Source organism: Megascapheus bottae, chromosome 2 (genome assembly GCF_031878675.1).
Source record: "Megascapheus bottae isolate mThoBot1 chromosome 2, mThoBot2.hap1, whole genome shotgun sequence".
NCBI classification, from domain to species: domain Eukaryota; kingdom Metazoa; phylum Chordata; class Mammalia; order Rodentia; family Geomyidae; genus Megascapheus; species Megascapheus bottae.
Genome location: NC_143510.1, coordinates 18,112,789 through 18,136,251, shown reverse-complemented (window position 1 = coordinate 18,136,251; position 23,463 = coordinate 18,112,789). Strand labels below are relative to the sequence as shown.

At 43.5% G+C, this 23,463-nt stretch overlaps 1 protein-coding gene across 1 annotated transcript in view; it reads left to right on the top strand.

Moving 5' to 3' along the window:
- Positions 1 to 23,463, top strand: part of Colq (collagen like tail subunit of asymmetric acetylcholinesterase) — a 67,319-nt gene that overhangs the window by 4,770 nt on the left and 39,086 nt on the right. The window contains exon 2 of the mRNA XM_090321846.1: positions 23,156 to 23,268. Within this exon, the coding sequence (XP_090177972.1) occupies positions 23,156 to 23,268 (113 nt within the window). The remainder of the gene's footprint in view (positions 1 to 23,155; positions 23,269 to 23,463) is intronic.

The window sequence follows — 23,463 nt, the reverse complement described above, 5'->3', positions numbered from 1 at the left end:
TGGTTTTCTGGTGGTTAATTGAAAATAAGAGTCTCACAGACTTTTGAAGGGCTATCATTGTGCAAGAAGTAATACACCTATACTACCTTACAAATGTAACTGTAACCCATCTTTACATTATTCCAACAATGAAAAAAAAAGTCTCACGGACTTTCAGGCTGGCTTTGAATCATGATCCTCATGGCTCAGTTTGCTGAGTAGGTAGGATTACAAGTGTGAGCTACTAGTGCTCAGCTTGTGAATTTTTTATTCCCTATTCCTTCCTACTTTTCCTCCAGATACCAATTCCCAAAACTGTATCAGAAGATTGAATATTGCTTCATACTAAAAAGTATATGATTTACCAGGGTATTAATAAACCTTCCTTTGAATTTGGGCTACAGATCTAAGCTAAAGTGTTACCAAAGTGTAGTCTCTATACCTGATGCCAGTTTACAGATAGCAAGAGCAGAAATATAAGGAAAGGAATACTGTTTATTATTATGCCAGTCAAAAGGAGGACAATGAAATCTAGTCTCAAAGTCTACCATCCTACTCCTGAAAGAAAATGTCCAAATTTTAAGGGCACATACAGGAGATGAGCTCCAGGGCCCATGTCAGATGGAATGCCCAAGACCAGATGGTAGCCTTGGTTCTTCTTATCCCCAGGTTACTCATACTATATCTCTGAAGTATGCCTTATTGTTAGGGTGTGTTTTTTTGTGTTTGTGTGTGTATGTGCATGTGTGTGCACATGTGTAGTGCATTCTCTTGTGCATGTGCATAATTGTGCATGTGTGCACAATTTGAATTTAAAGCATCTTGCTCTCATTCTTTTTTTCCCTTATAGCTAGTACTCTACCATTTGAGCTGTGCCTCCAGTCCTGCATTTTGTTGGTTAATTGGAGATAAAGTTTCTCAGGCTTTTCTGCACAGGCCAGCTTCAAACTATGATCCTAAACTCTCAATCTCCTGAGTAGCTAGGATTACAGGTGTGAGCCACCGGTACCTGAGTGTACATTTTGTTTGTCAGAGCTGTGTTTGGAGAGTGATAGATGGAGACTTCCCAGTTGGTTGAAAGAGTGTTAATAGTGAGCTTCCTAGCATAAAGGAAAAAGAAAAAGGAAAATGTATCAGTTTGAACCCCTGTATGTGGCACAAAAACCTGGCCAGCAACACAAGCTGGCTGCAACCAGCATTTAGGTAATTCCTCTTACAAACCATGTCATGATTGAGTATAAATCAGGGTGTTCTAGGGGATGGAAACCTCTCTTGAACTGTATCTATTCTAGTTCATAAACCTTTCTAAAGGCATTGTAAAATAAGCTACCCTATGTTTATATAGATACTTGTGGCTTTCCCCTTGAAATACAGGATTCCCAAGTCATAGCACAAGTGGATCACACTCACAATCCTAGCTACTCAGGAGGCTGAAGTATGAGGATCAAGGTTTAAAACCAGCCAGGGCACAAAAGTCTGTGATACTCATCTTCTGACAACCACTAGAAAACTGGAAGTGGCACTGTAGCTTAAGTGGTAGAGCACTTGACTTCAGCTGAAGAGCTCAGGGACAGTGCCCAGGCCCAAGGTTCAAGCCCCAATACCAACCAAAAAACAAACAAAAATTGAATGCTATAACCTTTTTAATGCATTTCTAGTATCTCCTAAAGGCAGACAAAACCCCAAATAGTGTCCAGAAAAGCTCAGCCTTCCCTCCCTCTTCTGGTGTAGTGACATGGTGACACTGGAATGGAGAGTTGCTAGTGACTGTGCTTTCAGACTAGACTCTAGCTTAAGTTCTCAGCCCTGGTTAGAATCACTTGGAATGTTGCACAAAGGCCCAATGTCCCAGACGAATGCACCAATTGGGTCCAAATCTCTGGAGGTGTGGAGCATCAGAGTATGAACATAGTAAAGGTTTGTCCAGGATTAGCCACGGAACTAGGGCCAGCATCCAAATACAAAGGCAGTCAGTGCAGGCTGAATTTTCAAGCAGTTTATTTCTGTGGGCTCAATTCTGTTGGGGACTTGGGAAAATAGGGAGCTGGAATAATTCTTCCCCAAGGCCTAGGCATGTGAACAATTGTATTCCTCCTGTTTGCCCCAGACAACAGGACATGGCTGGGGGAGCTCTACTTACAAGTGTTTGTGGCAGGAAGCCACAAGTGTGGATGGGGTTGAGGAGTGCTGGGGGACTTGGGCAGTGTCGTGACAAACATTAGGGATAAATTCAAGAGACCTGCTGTAGTACTTGTGGTTCACAGACAGTTTCCTGACTCCATCTCTTTGGAACAGCAACAGCTACTGCTCAGCGTCCATGCTGTGAGATAGAAGTTGGGGTCCAGTTGCTACATGACCCCTCTCCATAATAGAATTATATTTTATGGAGCATGTTCTATTTACTCTAATCTTTATGTGTTAGATTATTATTATTATTATTCTAAGATTAGAGTCTTAACAGCCATTAGAGTCTCCATCTACCAAAGAGGAAACCAACAAGGAGGTACAATCACTCGTCCAGTGCCAGGGCTAAAATTCCAAATCAGGTAAACCTCAGTAGTAGCTAGGCATAGGGCCTCCGGCCCCAATACTACCTGAGTTCAAATCTTGTGTTTCCCTCAGATTTGAGGGATAATTTCCCTCCCTGTAATTTAAAAATGGGGTTATAATGAGATTTAACTCACAGAGAGTTGTGAGAACTAAGTGGTTAATGATGAACTTGAGGGACTTTCAGGAGTGCCTGGCATAAAACCTATGACCCATATACGCATGCTCTGACATGACTCCCCGGAGCCTCTTACCCAGGCCAAAAGATCATTATTCTCCTATGCTTCATTGGTCTGAGGGCAAATATCCCAAATACAACCCAAACAATGTTTTTTCCCCTTAAAATGCACATGAAATTAAGATAAAAAGGAAGAGCACACTTTCTCAACTTTGCATATGCAGATTGCTCTTTAAAGAAGGAATTGACTGGGAAAGGAGGCTCCTTTGGTGTGATGGGCTTTCCCCAGTGGTTTTAAAAATACACTTGGCCTGATGCCATCTCCCAACCCAGGAGCATCCTGCTCCATTTCAAGTCCACAGTCACCTCTCCATGACAACTAACAGAAACATGCCAGAGGCATGACTTTGGGAGCTGGTGACAGCTGAAGAAGAGTTCTGTGCTGGTGCCTCCTTGCCCAGCGTCCCTCCTCCCTCTGCTCGTTCTACACCACGAGCCTCCTCATCTTCTTGGCATCTTTCTGTAAAGTTTGGGGAAAACTCAGGAGTTTTCCTACTTTGCGGACCTCCTGGGAACACATGCTCCAGGAAGGCCTTTCCAGGAGTCTCATGCCTGGCAGGGGGCTTCTTGCAGACCCTGGAAGACAGGTGGTGGGGAAAATCACAATAGCCACCATATGTCTAGAAACTTACTTGCCCAAATGGGGCTTTTTTTCCATGACTGCAATCCTATCTCTCCAGGGTCTGACAGAAACTGAACAGTCTGGGTTCAGATTTAAGAAGAAGATCTTGGTGAAGAAAATGATCCTCCCTTTTTCACCCTCCATGCATACAACTATAGAGCAACAGAAGAGACCAAGCAGAAGAGACTGTAGAGAGCAGCAGGTCCTGTGGGAGCCACACTGGTTGAGGTGACATGCTCCCTTAGCAGCCAGGTCTGTCCCCAGGAAAGCAAGAGGGAGGACAGAGGGCCCTGGAAATGTTTCCTCAGTATCTCTGACCAATGATTTCTACCCCACCCCCGTGCTATCTGAATCAGCTGTTTTGGCCTCTAATTCCCCTCCACAGATATCCCTGCCAGGCAAGCTGCAGAATGGCCTCTGAGGCTATGGAAGGTCAAAAGGACCAGAAGCAAAAAACCTCTTCCTGGGGTTTGGGAAAATGACTGTTTCCTAATGTTTTTATAGGGTGTATGGCCCAGAGCTAAAGCTCAAAGGTAAGATTGGACCTCAAGTATATATAGAAGACCAATTATTTGCACTTTCATGGGATTCAGTTTCCTCACCTGTAAAATGAAAATGGGGGGGAGCAGATTTCAAAGATGCTTTTCAAGAGGTAGCACTAGCCTTGAGCAGAAAAGCCTCAGCAACATTTCCCAGGCCCTGAATTCAATCCCTAGTACTGGCATACACAGACACATGCAAACTCAAATCTTTTAAATCTTTTTATTGTTGGTCATGAGGCCTAAATTCAGGGCCTAACCTGTTCCTGAGCTCTTTTGCTCAAGGCTAGCACTCTATCACACTGAGCCACAGTTCCACTTCTGGTTTTTGAGTAGTTAATTGGAGACTTTTCTACCCTGGCTGGCTTCCAACCTCTATCCTCAGATCAGCCTCCTGAGGAGCTAGAATTATAGAGAGGCCACTTTTACTATCCAGTTTATCTGAGTCTAGTGGATGAAGCCCTAACGCCACATGTTATGTGCTTTGTATGGAATGGCAGTCTTGCCCCTTCAAGGTAGAAGAAGGTTAGAGTCACTAGCCTTGTCCAATATAGGTCCTTCTATGCAGTCATGTTATTATATAGATTTTCAACTGGAATTTCAGCAACTAGTGGGCTTGAAATAGGCACTGCCATTTCATATTTTGTTCAGAGCAATACTACTTGAATTGAATTGGGTCTTCTCCTTCCTTCTCCTCCTCCTCCTCCTTCTCCTCCTCCTCCTTCTCCTTCTCTTCCTTCTCCTCTACCTCTTCCTCCTCCTCCTCCCCCTCCTCCTCCTTCCCCCTCCTTCTCCTCCACCTCTTTCTCCTCCTCCTCCTCCTTTTCCTCGTCTTCCTTCTTCTCTTCCTCGTCCTTCTCCACCTCCTCCTCATGATCTTCCCTTTTTTCTGAAGCTTAAATCTAACCTTCTGGGGGCCAGGAGTTTGGCCTAGTGGTAGAGTGCTTGCCTAGCATGCACAAATACCCGGGTTCGATTCCTTGGTACCATATACATAGCAAAAAGCTGGAAATGGTGCTGAGGCTCAAGTGGTAGAGCTCTAGCCTTGAGAAAGTCCAAGGACAGTGCTCAGGCCCTGAGCCCAAGCCCAAGACTGGCAAAAAAAAAATCTGACCTTCTGTCTTAAAATTCATTATGACTATATTTGAGAAACCAGCATTTGAAGTATTTCCCATCAGTTAAATGACTACTATTTATTGTGTCTTCTAACTATAAACTTGACAACTACATCAAACAATCTGATTAAATTCATTAGACAATTTCTAAGGTAGCTTGATCATACTCAAGGAGTCCATCATTTGTTTTCGACATTAAAATAACATGAATATTTCATGACGGGTAAAGTGGGTCATTTTGGCCATGTATATGTAAGTAGTGACTATATAAGTGTGAGTGTATAAGTAGTTGAACTTTATGGGAGAAAAGAGCAATCAAATAGACATCCCATTTGTGTTCAGGTCATGTGTCTGTTATTTAATTAAATACTTCTTTGAGCCTCAGTTTACTTATCTGCCCAAGCAAAAAACATGGACAACCCCTAGGACTGCTGTAGGCCAGAGCTTAGCATATAGGACTTCGTGAAGGGTGACTTAAAGACTTTCCTTTTCTTTCTTTCAGCCCTTCATACTGGAGTTTAGGCTCAGGTCCTCACACTTGTGAGGCAGGTATTCTTCCACTTGAGTTACACTTTCAGCCTTTGTTTTCTGTTTTTAAAAATGCAAGAAAAAGGGGCTGGGAGTTTGGCCTAGTGCTTGCCTAGCATGCACAAAGACCCAGGTTTGATTCCTTGGTACCACATACATTTAAAAAAAAGCTAGAAGTGGTTCTTGGGCTCAAGTGGTAGAGCTCTAGCCTTGAGAAAACCCAAGGACAGTGTTCAAGCCTTGAGCCCACGCCCAGGACTGTCAAAAAAAAAATCAAGAAAAATACCTTCTGTAAAAAAAACTAAACAAAGAAATATACCTTATACACAAGAATAAATTACAAATGAGCTACAATTTAAACAATTTAAATATAAAACACAGTAAAATTTTTGGAAGAACCAGGTGCCGGTGGCTCACACCTGTTATCCTAGCTACTCAGGTGGCTGAGATCTGAGGATCACGGTTCAAAGCCAGTCTAGGCACGAAAATCCCGTGAGACTCGTAACCACCAGAAAATAGAAAGTGGCACTGTGGCTCAAGTGGCAGAGCTCTTCAGCTCAAGGACAGTGCCCAGGCCCAGAATTAGCCCCACAACCAAAAAAAAAAAATTATTGGAAGAAATTTGGAAAGGTTTGTGAGAGTAGTTTAAAATAGGGGAAGGGGATGTAAATAGAAACAATAAAAGCCTAGCACTTTAAATTCTTCTATACAAACACTTGTGAACTGTGAGTATGGCTCAAGCATGCAACCCTGGCATCACACACTAATATTGCAGTAAATAAGTATTGAGGCAAAAAACAAACTAGGGAAATTATTCACAAGTCATAATAAAGTACTGTTTTCCTTAGATATTTAAAAAAAAAAAAAAGCTGACCTGGTGCTGGTGGCTCACAACTATAATCCTCAGGAGGTTAAGATTTGAGGACTGCAATCAAAGCCAGCCCAGGCAGGACAGTCTGAACCACTTTTATCTCCAATAAACTACCAAAAAGCTGGAAGTGGAGCTGTAGTTCAAGTGGTAGAGTGCTAGCTTTGAGCAAAAAAAAAAAAAAAAAAAAAAAATTCAGGGACAGTGCCCAGGCCCTGAGTTCAAAGGTCAACACCAAAAACTAAAAGCAAATAACAACAACAGAAAAACCCCTAAGAGGGAGACCAACAGCCCATTGGAAAAGTAGAATGTACAATAGTACTCTTTCTAACAGTAACCTCAGTCTCATCCACCACAGCAAATGCGAATCAAAACCACTCTGGCATGCTGTATGGGCAAAATTCAAAAGTTCCAGCATCAGACTGCCCATGAAGTTGTGTGGAACCCCAGGTACTTTCCCTTGCCTGCTGTAGGAGGGAATGTACATAGAAGGATTTGTGGAAGTTGATGGAATGTGGATTTGTGGTGATGAAGCAAGCCACACACATAAAAAAATTACATGTGCATACAGTTTCTACCAGCACTCTATTTCTAGAAATTCATCAGCATGCACACACATGGCTATTTAATGGGGGCAGAGTGAACAAAATTTGAGTATTCCAAATGAAAGAGAATATTAATCAGTAATAGAAAATAATGTGGTTATATTTTATGTAGTTATACAGGAGTTATTTCTTTAAAATGTTAGGAAGAAACCAAGAGGTTGGCCTGTAATCCCAGTATTGAGGAGGCTAAGGCAGGAGGAATTCAGTTTAAGGCACATCTATGTCAGACAAGATTCAGTGAGACTTTGCCTCAAAAAGGAGAAGGAAAAAAGGGAGAAAAAGGGAGAAAGGGAGGGGAGGGAGGGGAAGAAAGAAGGAAGGAGAAAAGGAAAGGAAGAGATGAAAAAGAAATTGAAGGATGAATCTATATGTATAATGTAATATTATAAGTAACCCTTTGAGGAAGAAAGGAAAATGTTGTCCCTACCTATTTGCTGTACATGTATAAAATAGTCCTAGAAGAAAACATTGTAAACAATAATTGATAATCAGTGGAGTTGGGTGGCTGGGAAAATGGATGGGAGATTAAGTTTTCATATATACCTGTTTTTGCCTTCTGAATTCTACATTATGTTCATGTATTACCATGCTAAACAGTTATACAAAATACCATATAGACATACTAAGTGCTGCCTCCAATCTGGAACACAAGTTAGGAATTTCCTGTCACAGCCGGAGTTGTTGAGGTCTTAGAGAATTTCTTGAATAGTAGAATAACACAACCATAATGCTATGAAAATCCTTAGATTCATCTTATTTTCTTACTCCACTGAGAAAGTCTATTGTTCAACCAAGTCCAAAGAGACATCTCTGACTTCTCCAACTTCTGGAGTCCAGCAGTTTGCATGATTCTATGAGTTTTATGGTAGAGTTGCCCAGTTGGCAGCGAGGAGATAGTCTGGGGACTCCCAAGGACCCCTCCTTTCCACCTGTTGTGGACCTTCAGACAACAGAAACTGTAGATGAAGATTGGGGCTCTAGAGCAGAGGTTTTGAATTCCAAGTGCTCATAGTGCTAAAGTGTCACTATGGAAAAATGAAGGCATGGAAATATAGCGATGGAAACACAGGGTCTTTCCACTCAGCCACAGTTGGCAGCAGGTGTTGGAAATAACTCCCTCTCCAGGCCCAGTGCAGCTGGAGGGTTTTGTCTCTGCCCTGTGGCCAGATCTTCCAAATAACTCTATAGATTTGGCCTCCCCTGTCAAGTCCTAGCAGAAGATTTAATAGTGCCCGCTGATTTATGCTGGCCACAGTAATCCAATTCAGAGCCAAGGCGCAGCCGGCCATCGGGAGGCTTCTGTATGTTCCCTGGCCTCCTAATAACATTGTCTACTCCTTCCTCTCTTATTTACCACAAGCCATTTGGTCAAATTAGAACCTGAAATGAAAAAAGCAGATGCCTTTCTCTAGATAAGGTCCAAAATAATTCCCTTATGGAAGGAAAGGGGGATGGGCTTGTTTCTGTGAATCTGTGTTCAGAGGATGCATTCTTGATATAAAACTTACATAAACAAGTGACTATTAATGATGATTTTCTTTCATCCTTGTAGCAGGAACACACTCCTTCTCAAGGTATCTGAGGGGGGGTGAGGGAACATTTTTGTCATGTCATTTCTGGGGACTTAGTGACCCTCAAGGTCATATGATGCATGGTTGCCCGCTCCTCCAGCCTTAGCTCTGTGCAGCACTAGGGGTATCCAAATAGTTGCCAACAGATGCACTGAGCTGACCTCCTCTCATTCCCAACCCTTACAAAGACATCTTGTGGTTCTAAGTCCTTTTTTTCTCTTTTAACATTTAGTGACTTTAATAATACTAAAAGCACTGGAGTAAAAACTTCTGCTTTAGAGGGAATTTTTTAAAAGATTTTATTAACATTGATTTTTATATCATATTTCAAATGTCATGGTAATAAGTATTCAAGAAGGGATTCTCTATATACAATCACTGGACATAGATTTTAGAACATAATTAAAATTAAGCTGAGGGTTTGTATGTCATAGATACATATCAATCTATATAATTTAATATTATGTCTGTCTACCTTTATTCTCCTGATTATTTTGTGTAATCTTACAGGGGTATTTAGGACTTTTTTTAAAACTCAAATAACAGAATTTATTTTCTCACATTCTGCAAGCCACTGTTTGAGTTCAAGGGAAGATTTTCTTTTTTTAGTTTACTTATTTTCTTTAATTTTTAATTTTATTGTCGGTATGATGTATACAGGGGTTACAGTTGCACTCATTAGGTAGTGGGTACATTACTTCTTTTTTTTTTAAATTTTTTTATTGTAATTAGTAAAAGGGTTACATGATATTTGCCAGATAGAAGGTGCTTTAATTCACATACATTGATACCCTTTCACATACATTACTTCTTGAACATTGTTACTCCTTCCCATGTTTTTCTCCCATTTTTGGCTCTAAGTTCTTAAATTTGCTTAACTTTATTCTTTTATTTTTTTAATATATTTTTATTGTAATTAATAGAAGGGTTACATGATATTTGCCAGATAAATGGTGCCTTAATTCCCACACATTGATACCCTTTCACATGTCATGGTCCCCATTTTCTTTCCCCCTCCCCCACCCCTCATCTTGTATTCTTTTATTTTTTTAATTTTGCCAGTCCTGGGGCTTGAACTCAGGGCCTAGGCACTGTCCTTGGGCTTTCTCAAGGCTAGTACTCTACTACTTAAGCCACAGCACCACTTCTGGCTTTTTCTGTGTATGTGGTACTGAGGAATCAAACCCAGGGATTTGTGCATACTAGGCAAGCACTCTACCACTGGGCCATGCTCCTGGCCCTTAATTTTATTCTTTTTAAAATTATAAACAACTTCAAAACTTAAGAAAGGGAAAAAAAAGTAATTATTTTGCCCCTGTCGACATGCTCACCACTATTCACTCAATATGTCTCCTCAAAGTTTCTCTGTTGAAGTTCTCATAATGTGCAGTATCAGAGTGGGGGCAGTTAAATGACACCATTAGAGTGGGCTCTAATCCATTCTGACAGGTGTCCTTACAAAACGGAGATGCGGATGCACAGGCACCAGGGACACAAGCTCAGAGAGATGATGTGAAGTCACAGCAGGACAGCCACCCATGAGTCAAGGGGAGAGGCCAAGGAGAAAGCAAATCTATTAACACCTTGATTTTGAACTTTGAACTTCCAAACCTAGAAGAATTAAAGTGTCTTGTTTAGTTCAGCCACTCTGTAATGCTTTGTGGTGTAGCCCTAGAAAACTAGTGGATTTCACAGTGAACCTTGATTCTGCTCATATTGAAGAGTAGATGGGGAAGGTCAATGCACGTGAGACTGAAGACCAACACACTCAAATGAACTCTCTGTGTGTCTGGGATGATCAAATGGTCTGCTCTCAGGAGTTCACAGGCTAGGAGCCAGGAACTCAAAGGTGAATATTTATAAAGGTTGATTGGAAAGATGATTCAAAGTGTCAGTAATAGGCTTCAGAAGGAAATGGTTCAGCCACTCTCTCTAGCTCCTTCAGGCACAGTGCTCATTCTCTCAACATGATGGAGGAATAGGTTGTCACTTTGTGCCAGTATCTACATCTCCAGAGTTAGACATCTGAATTAAACTGTGGCTACTGCCTACAGATTACATGTGACTTTGGTGTATCCCTCAGTCTCTCCCAGAGTTGTCTGAAAAGAACGATAATACATTGATATAGCGGGGCCTGATGTTACATCATGCCCCAACACCTGGGTGAAGTACAAGAGCCTATCTGAAAAAATAACTAAAGCAAAAGGGTTGGAAGTGTGGCTCAAATAGCAGAATATCAGCCTGGTAAGCTCAAGAGCCTGAGTTTCTTGTGGGGTCAAAAGAGGATTGAAAGGAGCAACAGAATGCTCCCCATCATTGGGTTAGGACAATGCTATCTGTCACAAATATGATTACAAAGCTTTTTCTTTTCATACTTAACTTTCCAGTGTCCTGGTATTGAGATTCAAAGCCACGTGACCTTCTTACTGCAGGGGAGGGGTTAGGAGATATCACAATCCCTCCTCAGGGGTCATATTGGGCTGTGGAAGAGGGAGCACACTTTTGGTGGCGAGGATGCCAGCTTTCTCTACACAGTCCCAACTGTGAGTCAGCTCTATGATGTACAGTCAGTCACTGGGAGCTAAGAGGAGAGAGGCCAGGCTGGAGAAATAGCTCAGCTCCACACAGCAGTGAGGATAGCAGGAAGGGTTCAAGTGGCAGGGTTCTGTGAGCTGTCCTCCAGAGGCTGGCCAAGAGGGCACTTGCTCAGTTTCCTTTTGGACTCTCACCCAAAGTCTGTACAAGCTGTACTAGCTGTGTGACCCAAACTAAGTAAGTTAACATCCCCAAGAGTCTTGTTCTCCTCATGGAGATGATTGGCCAGAGGTCTAAAGCAAGAATGCATAGAATATGCATCCAGTGTCTTTACTGTTTCTTGATAAGGATTTTTGCCAAATGGGTGACCAGCAAGCATGCAGCACAGACATGACTCCTTCCTGTCATCATAGCACAGCTTAGTAGACATGAAAACGACTTGCTTTCAGAAGGTTAGACCGCACATCTTATCTTTAAATGCTAGTGGCATTTAAATGAGAGCTTGGCACATAGTAGGCATTCACCCAAGGTTGTAGGTTCAGGTAGACTCTTGAAACAGTTTCTCCTGAAAAAGCACTGGTTTTAGAAGTGATGTTAATGAAAAAATGATCTGACATTAGATAAAATGATAAGGAAGCCAGGTCTGGTGGCGTAAGCCTGTGAACCTAGCTACTTGGTAGACATTAATGGGGGTGGGGATCATGGTTTGGGCTAAGTTCAACCAAAACAAGGAATCCACCGCAACTAATGGCTAGACACAGGAGTATATGCTTACTATCCCAGCTAAAGGGGAAGCACAATGCCTCTTATCCCAGTGACAAAGGAAGCTTAAGTAGAAGAGGATCATAGCTCAGGCCCACCTAGGCACAAAACAATACCCAGCCTAGAAAATAGCCTTGAAATCAGAGCCTGGGCACTGTCCTCGAGCTGTTTTGCTCAAGGCTAGCACTCTACCACTTTGAGGCACAGCACCATTTCTAGTTTTCTGGTGATTAACTGGAGATAAAAGTAGTCTCACAAGGGCCGGGCATTTGGCCTAGTGGTAGAGTGCTTACCTAGCGTGCATGAAGACCTGGGTTCGATTCCTCGGTACCACATACATAGAAAAATAAACGGAAGTGATGCTGAGGCTCAAGTGGTAGAGCTCGACTCTTGAGAAAGTTTAAGGACAGTGCTCAGGCCCTGAGCTCGAGCCCAGGACTGGCAAAAAAACAAAAAAGTAGTCCTCACAGACGTTCCTCCTTGGGCTGGCTTTGAACTGTAATCCTCAGATCTCAGCCTCCTGAGTAGCTAAGATTACAGGTGTGAGCTACCAGCACCTAACTCATAATAGGATCTTATTGAAGGCAGGCCAGGAGACCCAAAGTCAAAGGTGGGCTACAAGAAATTCAATCCAATGTTAAGAGTGGGGGATTCCATCGATACTGACTTGCCAAGAGTTTTATAGCAACCATGAGGATGAATGCAAAACCGGAGTTTTAGGCTTGTCAAGAAGAAGAGTCAGGGCCGGGAGTTTGGCCTAGTGGTAGAGTGCTTGCCTAGCATGCACGAAGACCGCGGTTTGATTCCTGGGTACCACATATATAGAAAAAAGCGAGTAGTAGTGCTGAGGCTCAAGTGGTAGAGCTCTAGCCTTGAGAAAGTCCAAGGACAGTGCTCAGGCCCTGAGCTCAAGCCCAGGACTGGCAAAAGAAGAAGAAGAAGAAGAAGAAGAAGGAGGAGGAGGAGGAGGAGGAGGAGGAGGAGGAGAAGGAGGAGGATGAGGAGGAGAAGAGGAGGAGGAGTAGTCAGTGCCACTAACCAAATTTTAGACAACTGGAGCCTTTGTCAGTGGGCAAGGTAGAAACCAGATGCTCAGACCTACTCCCCAGCCCAGACTTGAAGTACCTCAGGGAACCCTAGACTTTGCTTACACACATAAATATATTTTATTGTCTTTTGTTTTTGTTAGTATTATTATTCCTTTTGTTTTTTGTTCTGGTACAGGGGCTGGAACTGTCCTTTAGCTTTTTCCTTAAGGTTGGTGCTATACCTCTTCTGACTTTTTGATCGTTAATTCAAGAATCTCACGTACTTTCCTGCCCTGGCTGTCTTTGAACCTTGATTCTCAGATCTCAGTCTTCTAAGTGGCTAGGATTACAGACTTGAGCTATCAGCACCCAATTTGTTTTGTTTGGAGACAAGTCTTATTATGTAGTTCAGGCTGGCCTCAAACCGATGATCCTTCCTGCCCATCTCACACAAAGATATTTGCCTCCTATGGGAACTCTGGATTTCTGGGAAGAATACCTGTATTGTCTTAGCTGCAAACATCCTTTTGTGTGGTGATGGACAGTGCCACAGTAGGAGGAAGATTTAGGCTCCAATCAACAGTGAGCAGGACTGTGTGTGGTGGCAAACAGAGGCAGAAGCATCTGGAACAGTGCCCAGGGAGGCTGTATTCCAGAAGTGGTCTTCTGGCCTGGTTGATAAATCCCAGAGCTTCCATTAAGGCAAAATTCTGTGAATATGACACCTGCTAACAGCTGCAGAAAGACACTGGAACCTATGAGTTCTATTTTGCAGGCAGTTCATCTGTGGTGAACTGATGCTTGAGCCAAGTTACCTGGAGGAACGTGAGGGCAAAGACTGTACACAAGGAAGAAGAGGAGAGAACCCCCATCCCTGCCCAGGGCCCTTAGAAGGGGCCATTATCTCAGGCGTCATTACTGAGATAGTCAAAACTGAGAGCAGCTTAGAGCTGATCTGGTCTGATGCTTCCCTTTTACATCTGGAAAATTCAAAGCCCAGAAGGGAAGTTCTTATCTGTGCTTACACACACACACACAGCTAGTCACTGCTAAGACTAGAGATCAGGGTACCTCCATCTCAGGCTGGCACACCTGTCTGAAGGACAGTTGAAAGGTGATATATATATAATATTATATATGTTAATATATTTGGCTGTTAGTGAAGACAGAGGATGAATGAGGCAAATACAAAGATTGAGAAAAAAGGAAGCTGAAGAGCAAAGAAAGGCAGGAGATCACCCACAAGCCCTCGTCTCCAGGGTCACTTGTGTAGAGATGGACAAGGCCACAGCGTGGTTTTCACGTGGTGACACACAGTATAGTCATCCACAGGGAATAAGTGATATGTGTAAATCTTTTTAGGAAAAATTTAATGCCAAATGGTAAAAACATAAATATTCTTTTTGTTTTATCTTGTGGTGGTACCAGTCCTGGGGCTTGAACTCAGGACTTGGGGGCCATTTTTCTCAAGGCCAGTGCTCTACATGAGCCACAGCTCTGCTTCCAGCTTTTTTTGGCGGGGGTGGGGGGCAGTTAATTGAAGATAAGAGTCTCATGACTTTTCCTGTCTAGGCTAGATTCAAACCATGACGTTGGTGTAAGCGACCAACATTCAGATGGAACATAAGTCTCCTTGATATGAAAAATGGCAAAACCACCAAGGATTTGTGACTTGAAACTTGAAAAATGAAAATCTGTAGGAATATGACCTGGAACAGAAAACTTGGGGAAATGTGATGTTGATATTTCCAGAACTGTATGGAACTCAGGACTGAGTACTCCTTGTCCTCATTGCTGCTTTCTCTGATGCCTTAGACCCAGTTGCTGAAAAGAATGAAGGAAAATTTCCCTAGAAAAGGAACAGAGCTTATGCCTTCTCTCCCTTTCTCCTCTGGTCTTAGAACCAGGAACTCTTCTCTACTTTGAAGGCTCAGCTCAAATGTCTCCTCCAGGAATCCTCACTTGATTTTTGACTCGTGTTTCTTTCTCTAAACTGGTACCCATCTTTTCCTCTTATAAATCCTTCCAGTCATCTCCACCCATGTTAATAACTTTTTGTCCATTTAATATAATACTTATCAAAAATATGGATGTAGAGCTCCAGTCCTCACAATAAACTAGCAAGGAAGATTTTTTTAACCGTGCCCACTTCATAGGTAAGAAATATAAGATTCAAGGCCAAATATGGTGATGTTTTCCTATAATACCTGCATCTCAGGAGGCAGAAGCAGGATGTCATGAGTTCAAGGCTACCTCAGGAAAAGTTAGCTGAAAGGTGACTCATAAACAAAATATAAAACAAAAGTGTTTGGAGCATGGCTCAAGTGGTAGAATGCTAGCTTAGCATGATTACTTCCCAGTACCATGAGGGGAAAACGGGGGTAGCCATGGTAATGTGTGCCACATGGAGAGCTGAGCTTGGAGGATCAAGATATATTGCCAGATTGGGCACAGAACTTGACACCCTATCTGAAAATAACCAAAAGCTAAAGGTGCTGAGGATGTGTCTCAAATGGTAGAGCATTAACTTTAAACCTAGCACTGAGAAGAGAGGGAGAGGGAGAGGAAGAGAGAGAGGGAAGAGAGAGAGAGGGAAGAGAGAGAGAGAGAGAGAGAGAGAGAGAGAGAGAGAGAGAGAGAGAGAGAGAGAGAGAGAGAAAGAGAGAGAGAGGAAAAAGCATGAGAGAGAGGAAGAAAGAAAAGAGGAAGGGAGGGAGGAAGGAAGAATAAAAGGAAGGAGGAAGGAAGGAAGTCAACACTTAGAGACAATGAGTAAGTTTCTCCAGGTCACACAGCTACTTAGTGACCTTAGAGTCCAAGTTTTCCTGACTGCAGTAATTTTTTGTGACCAGTACTTTTTCTATGACACTGAATCACAAGGGGCAGGAACTACGTATAGTTGTATCTTGCACACATTCGGTACTCATGATGAATGAAACATAAATGGCTGAATAAATGCATGAGGTTTTCTTTTACTTGAAGGGTTAGCATAGAGATCATCAAAATATAGTCTGTGGCCAAAACCACCCTGACTCATGATTGTATAAATAAAGTTTTAGTGGAACAGCAATACACATTTCTTTATTTTTTATTTTTTGTTGGTCATGGGACTTGACTCTAGGCCTGGGCGCTGTCCCTGAGCCCAAAGATGCTGCCCTACCCCTTGAGCCACAGTGCCACTTCTGGTTTTCTGGTGATTAATTGGAGATAAGAGTCTCAAGGACTTTTTAGTGCTGGCTTTGAACTGCGATCCTCAGATCTCAGCCTCCTGAGTAGCTAGGATTACAGGCATGAGCCACCATGCTTGGTCGAATACACATTTCTTTTTGGATCATTTCTTAATGTTTTCATGTTTACGGGCTCTAGACAGGATCATGTGACCTACAAAGACTAGAATATTTACTATCTGGAACTTGTTGGCACAAACATATTGCTGCTTTGCTAGAGTTTATGGTTAATACTAAGTTTATTACCAAGTGCCTATTGCTAAGTACTACTGCTAAGTACTTAGTACTAATACTGATTTAATCATCTTATCTATTATGACATGTGTGTAGATACATGCTTACGCATGGGCTTGCCATAAAGGACAGATTTTAGTGTCTGTCTCACACATGTCACTTTATTGTGTTCTGTTCGTGTTTTAATTAAGTTTGGCTTTGTTGACAGCACTTGGCACACACATGGTGAGCCTGAACCCTGGCTACGAAGTCTTCCTGAGGCAGAGCAGGGCTGTCTTCCTGGACACTCTCTGTTGGGGGCTGACAATGAGGCTTGCCAGAGCAGTATTGACAAGGCAGTTTTTCAGCCAAATGAAAAGCAGTCTGTTTGACAGATTGTGCTCTGTTTCCTCTCGGCTTGCAGGGCTGATCAGTGTCCCTTGGGCTCCCAGCCTCCCATCCTCCTCTGGATGGAGGGCATGCTGTCTTCCAAGCCTGTGCTTCATAGCACTTGTGGGTGGCTCAGACAGGGCTGATGACCCATTCCTGCTCCTAGGGGCCCAGCATTGGCCCTTAGGCCCCTGGCATCTGAGGCTGAAGTAATATCAGAGCAGGGATTGGCCAATTCCCACCCCAAATGCCATACAAGCCAGGCACAGAGAATGCTTGGGGGCGTGACGAATCTTAGCCTGTCTTCAGCTTGTGTTCTCGGCCAGTCTGCTTTGGGCATTGCCCCACGATGACGGGCCCATCTATCAGCCTGGCTCATCTGCTCACTGTTTCAGGACTTCTCGGTTACTCAGCTTGCTGCTTGGGTGAGTCTGTGTGTGTGTGTGTGTGTGTGTGTGTGTGTGTGTGTGTGTGTGTGTATTCTTTCTGAAGAAAAAAAAAAAGTTGCAAGCAGATTTGCCCTGGGAGTTCTTAGTAGACGTTGCATTGTAAACTTCTCAGCTTGTGTTGAACTTTTCAGTACAAAGGGATTTGATGGTAGAGTTGGTGGGGTCTTGGCAGATATGACTGTGCATATGTTCTTGTCTGTGCCCTTCTGTGACCTTGACTACAGGGTGGCAGGACGGCAGCTGCTGTTCCCTGGGCTTTGAAGTGAAATCATGTTCTGTGGTCCAGGGCTCCTGGCATCTGGTGGCCTGGGATGCTCTCCATCCCTCTCCAGGCCAACTGTCTTGGGTGATATGGCTCAGCAGCAGCAGACCATCAAAACATTTTCTCAGTAGTTGTGTCCTCACTTTCCTCCCTCCTTCTCTCATACCCACTCAGGTGTAAGCCACAACCAGCAAACTTACATCATGGCCTCTCAGAGAAGTCCAAATTCTTTTTTTATATATATTTTTATTGTAATTAATAGAAGGGTTACATTGCTTTCGCTAGATGGAAGGTGCATTACTTCACATACATTGATACCCTTTCTCATGTCTTAGTCCCCATTTCCCCGAGAAGTCCAAATTCTTCAACTTTCCAAGTTTGTTTTTCAAAGCTTGTGTGGTTTATGTATGGTAGTTGGAGGAAAGTTTGCAGGGGGGGGGCGGGTAGCCTTCTTTGAAACCTGTGAACTGTGAAACACTTTGGACAGATTGCAGCTCAATGGGTGAATATCATTGCGGAGCCATCTGTCCCCTATGAGAGCACACCGGGACACTGTGAAGTGTGTACCCTTCACCTGCAGTCCTCCTCTGTCTCATCCTGCCAGTCCCAGAAAACTGGGGAAGGCCCAATACAAGAAGAAGAGGGGAAACTGGAATAGTCCACCGATTGAGCAGGCAGGCGCAGTCATTAATATGTACTGCACTTGTCATCTTCCCAGCTTCCTAAGGCAGGAAGCCTTGTGTCACTTCTTCTCTTTGGTGGGTTCTGGTTATGTATTATGGTCTTTGGAGCTACTAAATGGCTCAAATGGTAGGATATCTGCCTAGCCAAAGGAAAAAAAAAAAGGTCAAGTATTATCTTGCCTTGAGCTGCTTGGTTGAGGAGGTAGAAATGGTACCCCTCATGGCCCGTGGGTGGGCAGCGTGTCTTCAGAATGGGGAGAGGACAGTGGATCCCATGGTGACTGTGGTCATCTTTATTTTTTTAAAAAAAGGACTTTAGTGATGGTTTGAGCTGACATTCTGGAGGTACAGATGAGGAAACTGAGTCTCAGGTAGAGAAGGGAGTTGTACTGTCACAACATGGCCACTTAACCCCAGGTTTACATTCTTCGATGTAAGTCCTGCCTCTGTTTCCAAGAGTGCACTGGTGTGGACACTTCCCAAGGATGAGCCTCTTATTCTTCAAATGAAGCAGGAGAAAGACATCTTTCTGGGTATATTGTCCAAGCAGCATGAACAATGGAGGAAAGCCCCAGACAAACACTTGCCAAAAGCCTGCAATTGACAAAGGCAACACAGCAGGCACACGTTAAACAGTTTCAGTGTCTTTAAGTAAGGACAGCAGTCCTAGTTGGCATTGCCAGAGTAGCTGCCTGGGACAGAGCCATGCACGTGGCACACCCAATCTCTGCAAGCTTTGTGTACTACACTCATGACTGTTTCCATTACAGCAGAGCCTTCTGGGGCTGTTCCAGACTGGACCCTGAGCTCAGACACGATTCCATCAGACACAGGCCTAAGACAGATCTACAAGCCATTTGATGGCACTAAAATAGACATGTGAAGTCCTAGCTTAGCCTACAGGGAGGGTGGAGAGGGGAAGCTATCCTTATACTCGTCCACCTGATGGAAATATTCTGAGCTGGAATGAGCTGTAAATAAACCAGACTGCTAAAAACAAACAGCTCCTGGGGGCTGGGGGAGGGGCAGAAATGGATGGCCTCCACCTGCTGGAAATGAAGGGGGTGAAGAGGGAAGAGTGAGGAGGAAGGGAGTGGTGAACAATGCAGATGCCTGGGCAGGAAAAGCAACTGATAATTTATGTTCACTGAAGAGGTCTCCAGTTTCCAGGAAGAAATACGAGACATGATTGCCTTAAATGATACAGGATCTCTTACCACTGGAAGCCATACGGGGTATTGCATGAAAGGATGCCTTGAAGGCCGTATATGGTCTGGAAAAATAAATGATGATGAGGGCAGATTGGCCATGTGGAGTGCTAGCTTCCCAGGTATTCCTGGCCGGGAGAAGCTTTGTGGAAAGCTACAGTCTCTGCTGAGGCAAAAAGGAGACAAAAGAGAAATATAGTGAGGGTTGTGTGAGCCTATCAGCCCTATCCACCTTCCCTAGTTAAGGTGGAGTCACTGAGGCTGCCCACTCTTGGCTTCTAGGAATGAACTGACATTAATGTCAAGTTCTGTAACAGTGTTTCTCAGTTATCAGTGAGCAAGAAAATAGCAGCCGACAAGTAGAGGTGGCCTGATGCAGCTAGGCATGGTATCCCCAGTGGGACATTAAACATTCCATACAACCAAAACTTACTAAAAGGAGCTTTTAAAGGATAATGCCCAAGTCTTGAGATCAAGCCCTAGTACTGGAACACACAACAAAGGCAAGAATAGCTGAGCCCAGTGGCTCATATCTATAATCCTAGCTACTCAGGAGGCTGAGATGAGGGTCTCAGTTCAAAGCCAGCCTGGGCACTAAAGACTGTGAAACTCTTATCTCCAATTAACCACTGGAAAACTGGAAATGGTACTGAGGCTCAAGGGGTAGGGAAGTAGCCTTGAGCTGAAGAGCTCAGGGACAGTGCCGAGGTCCAGAGTTCAAACTCCAGGATTGATCAAAAAAAAGCAAGGGCTGGGAGTTTGGCCTAGTGGTAGAGTGCTTGCCTAGCATGCATGAAGACCTGGGTTCGATTCCTTAGTACTACATACATAGAAAAGCCAGAAGTGGTGCTGTGGCTCATGTGGTAGAGCTGTAGCCTTGAGGAAAGACCAAGGACAGTGCTCAGGCCCTGAGTTCAGTCCCCAGGAGTGGCAAAAAAAAAAAAAAAGCAAGAATGCATAATGCGGGGCCGGGAGTTTGGCCTAGTGGTTAAAGTGCTTGCCTAGCATGCATGAAGACCCGGGTTCGATTCCTTGGTACCACATACATAGAAAAATAAGCCGGAAGTGGTGCTGAGGCTCAAGTGGTAGAGCTCTAGCCTTGAGAAACTCCAAGGACAGTGCTCAGGCCCTGAGCTCAAGCCCAGGACTGGCAAAAAAAAAAAAAAAAAATGCATAATGCCACTCTGTGATCTTAATGGGTCAAGACAAAAGCAAGAGCACCCCATAGTCATAGCTAGACATAGACACAATACAATGTCAACATCTAACCACAAAATGGCAGTTTCTTCTTCCTCTGTTCTTCTAGATAAGAATTAAGCTACTCATACATAGACTAGCCCTTGCTTCCATCCAGTTCAGAACAAAGCAAAACTTTGCTTCATCAAAGTCTTTCCCATAATCACCTGGAAGAGCTGAATCCTAGAATAAATTCTCTAAATACTTTGCTTCTGAGTTTCCTCCTGGTTCCTCCTATGTATAATTACTCATCAATGAACCCAACTTATTCAACCTCAGATGTGTTCCTAGTGGTCTTTGGAGGACACTAATAAACGTCTCCGCTCATTGTTATAGGAGTCTCTTGCCTCCTTTTCAAGTCCTATTCCTCATTGTGGCTACATCCAAATGTAGTCATGGTATAGTGCTCAAGAGAAAGAACTGGAACCAGACTGCCTAGGTTTGAGTCTGGACTCCATCGCTTAACTTGTTGTGTGATTTGTAAAATGTGGATGATGATGACAACAATAGTGTTTAGTTCCTGGGATTTCTGTAGGTACCCATTTACATATGCAACCCACCCAAATGGTGCTTCAAGTGCAATACATGTTTGCCACTAATGCTATGCAATCAGCAAACATCTGTGGAGTCCTTAGTGTTTGTTAGATCCTGGAGATCAAAACTGGCCTCTGACAGACAGCCAAAAATGGCTCACACCTATAATCCTAACTACTGAGGACACTAAGCTCTGAGGTTCATAGTTCAAAGCCAGCCCAGGCAGCAACGTCCACAACTCTACAATTAACTATCAAAAAGCCAGAAGTGGAGCTGTGACTCCACTTCCACACAACAGCTGGATAACCCCACAAACACTGTTGTGCCAGCCTTGAGCAAAGAGCTAAAGGATAGTGCCTAGGTCCCTAGTACTAGCATATAAAACATAAAAAGAAAAAAAGAAAAAAAAATCCCTGATCCTTGTCAGTTTTGAGAGATATAAGGAAATAGTTTCAGCCTATGGAGAAGAGTTAACATGGGGACAAATCCATAGAAAAGCATACGAGTTATTGGGCATGGGATTATATATTAATAATCCCAGCAGAGAAGGGGCTGAAGCAAGAGAACCATGTGTTGGGGCCAAGGTTGTCTCAAAACAACGATAACAAAAAAAACAGACACATAGCAAGGCCTCACAAACTTGGCCTTGAAAATAAAGAGAAGTTTGCTCTTGTTAAGAACTGAGAGGCACATGGTGGGCAGCCTGTGAGTTCATAGAGTTATTGTTGTTTGTTTGTTTTCGCCAGTTCTGAGGCTTGAACTTAGGGCCTGGGCACGGTCCTTAGGCTTTCTAAAGGCTAGCAATCTACCATTTGAGCCATAGCACCACTTCGGGCTTTTTCTGTGTGTGTGGTACCACTCTTAGCACTAGGCCATGCTCCTGGCCCTTCAGAGAGTTTATTAATGAGTTCCTTGTCATGAGGTCAGACTTGGGAGCTGAAAAATTGTCTTTTAGCAGCTATGGATATTGCTACTATGAACTTTCCAGTACATGTTTTGGTGAGAATTCACCTATCCATTGATAAATGCCTAAGAATTAAATTCCTGAGTTATAGCATTTGTCTATGTTTGGCTTTCACAGAAAATACCAAGCAATTTTTCAAAAGGTTACACCAGCTCCCTCTCCCACTCGGATTGTTTTCTCTTGCCATATTTGTCATTCTCTGTTCTCGTTTTAGCCGTTCTGCTGAGAGTACAATGATGTCATTCCATGAAGAGCATCCATGCTCACCAGAATGGTGTGGTCTAGCCACATACCAGAACTCTAACAACACACAGCAAGCTAGCTGGCCTCACAAACACTACTAAGCCAGAGCAGCCCATAATAAGAAAGCACATCACTGCTTCCATTTCTTTCAGATTCAGACAGCAGCAAAATGCATGCCTGTATTGTGTTCAATGTGTAGGCTTATTAATCCGTGATGTGTAAGGAATGCTTTCGCATTGAGTATACAAGACAATTGAACATAGGTAACATTTAATCTGATTGTAATGCACTGTCCTTGGGCTTTTTCAAGGCTGGCACTCTACCACTTGAGCTACAGCACCACTGCTGGCTTTTTCTATGTATGTGGTACTGAGGACTTGAACCCAGGTCTTCGTGCATGTTAGGCAAGCACTCTACCACTGGGCCAAACTCATGGTCCTAGAGTCCCTTTTAAATCATGAATCTGGGTACCTTGGAATCTGGGTACCTCCCATTCTGGTTGTCTCCTTGTCTAAATACAAACACCCCCCACTAATTACTGGGGTTGCATTGTGAACTTGTCTGAATATGGCATTCCTGGTGATATGTACAAAGTGGGAAGTTAATCTCTGATGAAAGAGAACAGGACCTTAGGATGCACTTAGTGCCTGGTGCCACCCTCGTTCAGCAGAAATAAAGAGGGCTGTATGAAGCAGCTAACATCTCAAATAGGTTAGAGACTAGATTTGGAGGTTTGGGGTGGCATGGTGGGCATGGTAGAGGCCCTAGCCCTGAGCCCATGCTAACAAGCAGCAGTTTTCTCTGAACAGCTCTTCCTAGCCTGGATCAGAAGAAACGGGGCAGCCACAAAGCATGCTGCCTGCTGACACCCCCTCCACCCCCACTGTTCCCACCACCATTCTTCAGAGGAGGCCGAAGTCCAGTGAGTACTTGTGACTTGTGACAGCTTCTCAATATGCACCCTACCCACCTCCAGAATCTCACCTGAGGGGTCAACTCTTAACACTCCCTCTGAGGCTGAGCCCTGGAATGGACATTTAGTAGCTTCTGGAATAAATCTATTCATTTTCCCGCTATAAAGAGAGAACATCTTCCTGGCTAGAGATTGGATTTGGCT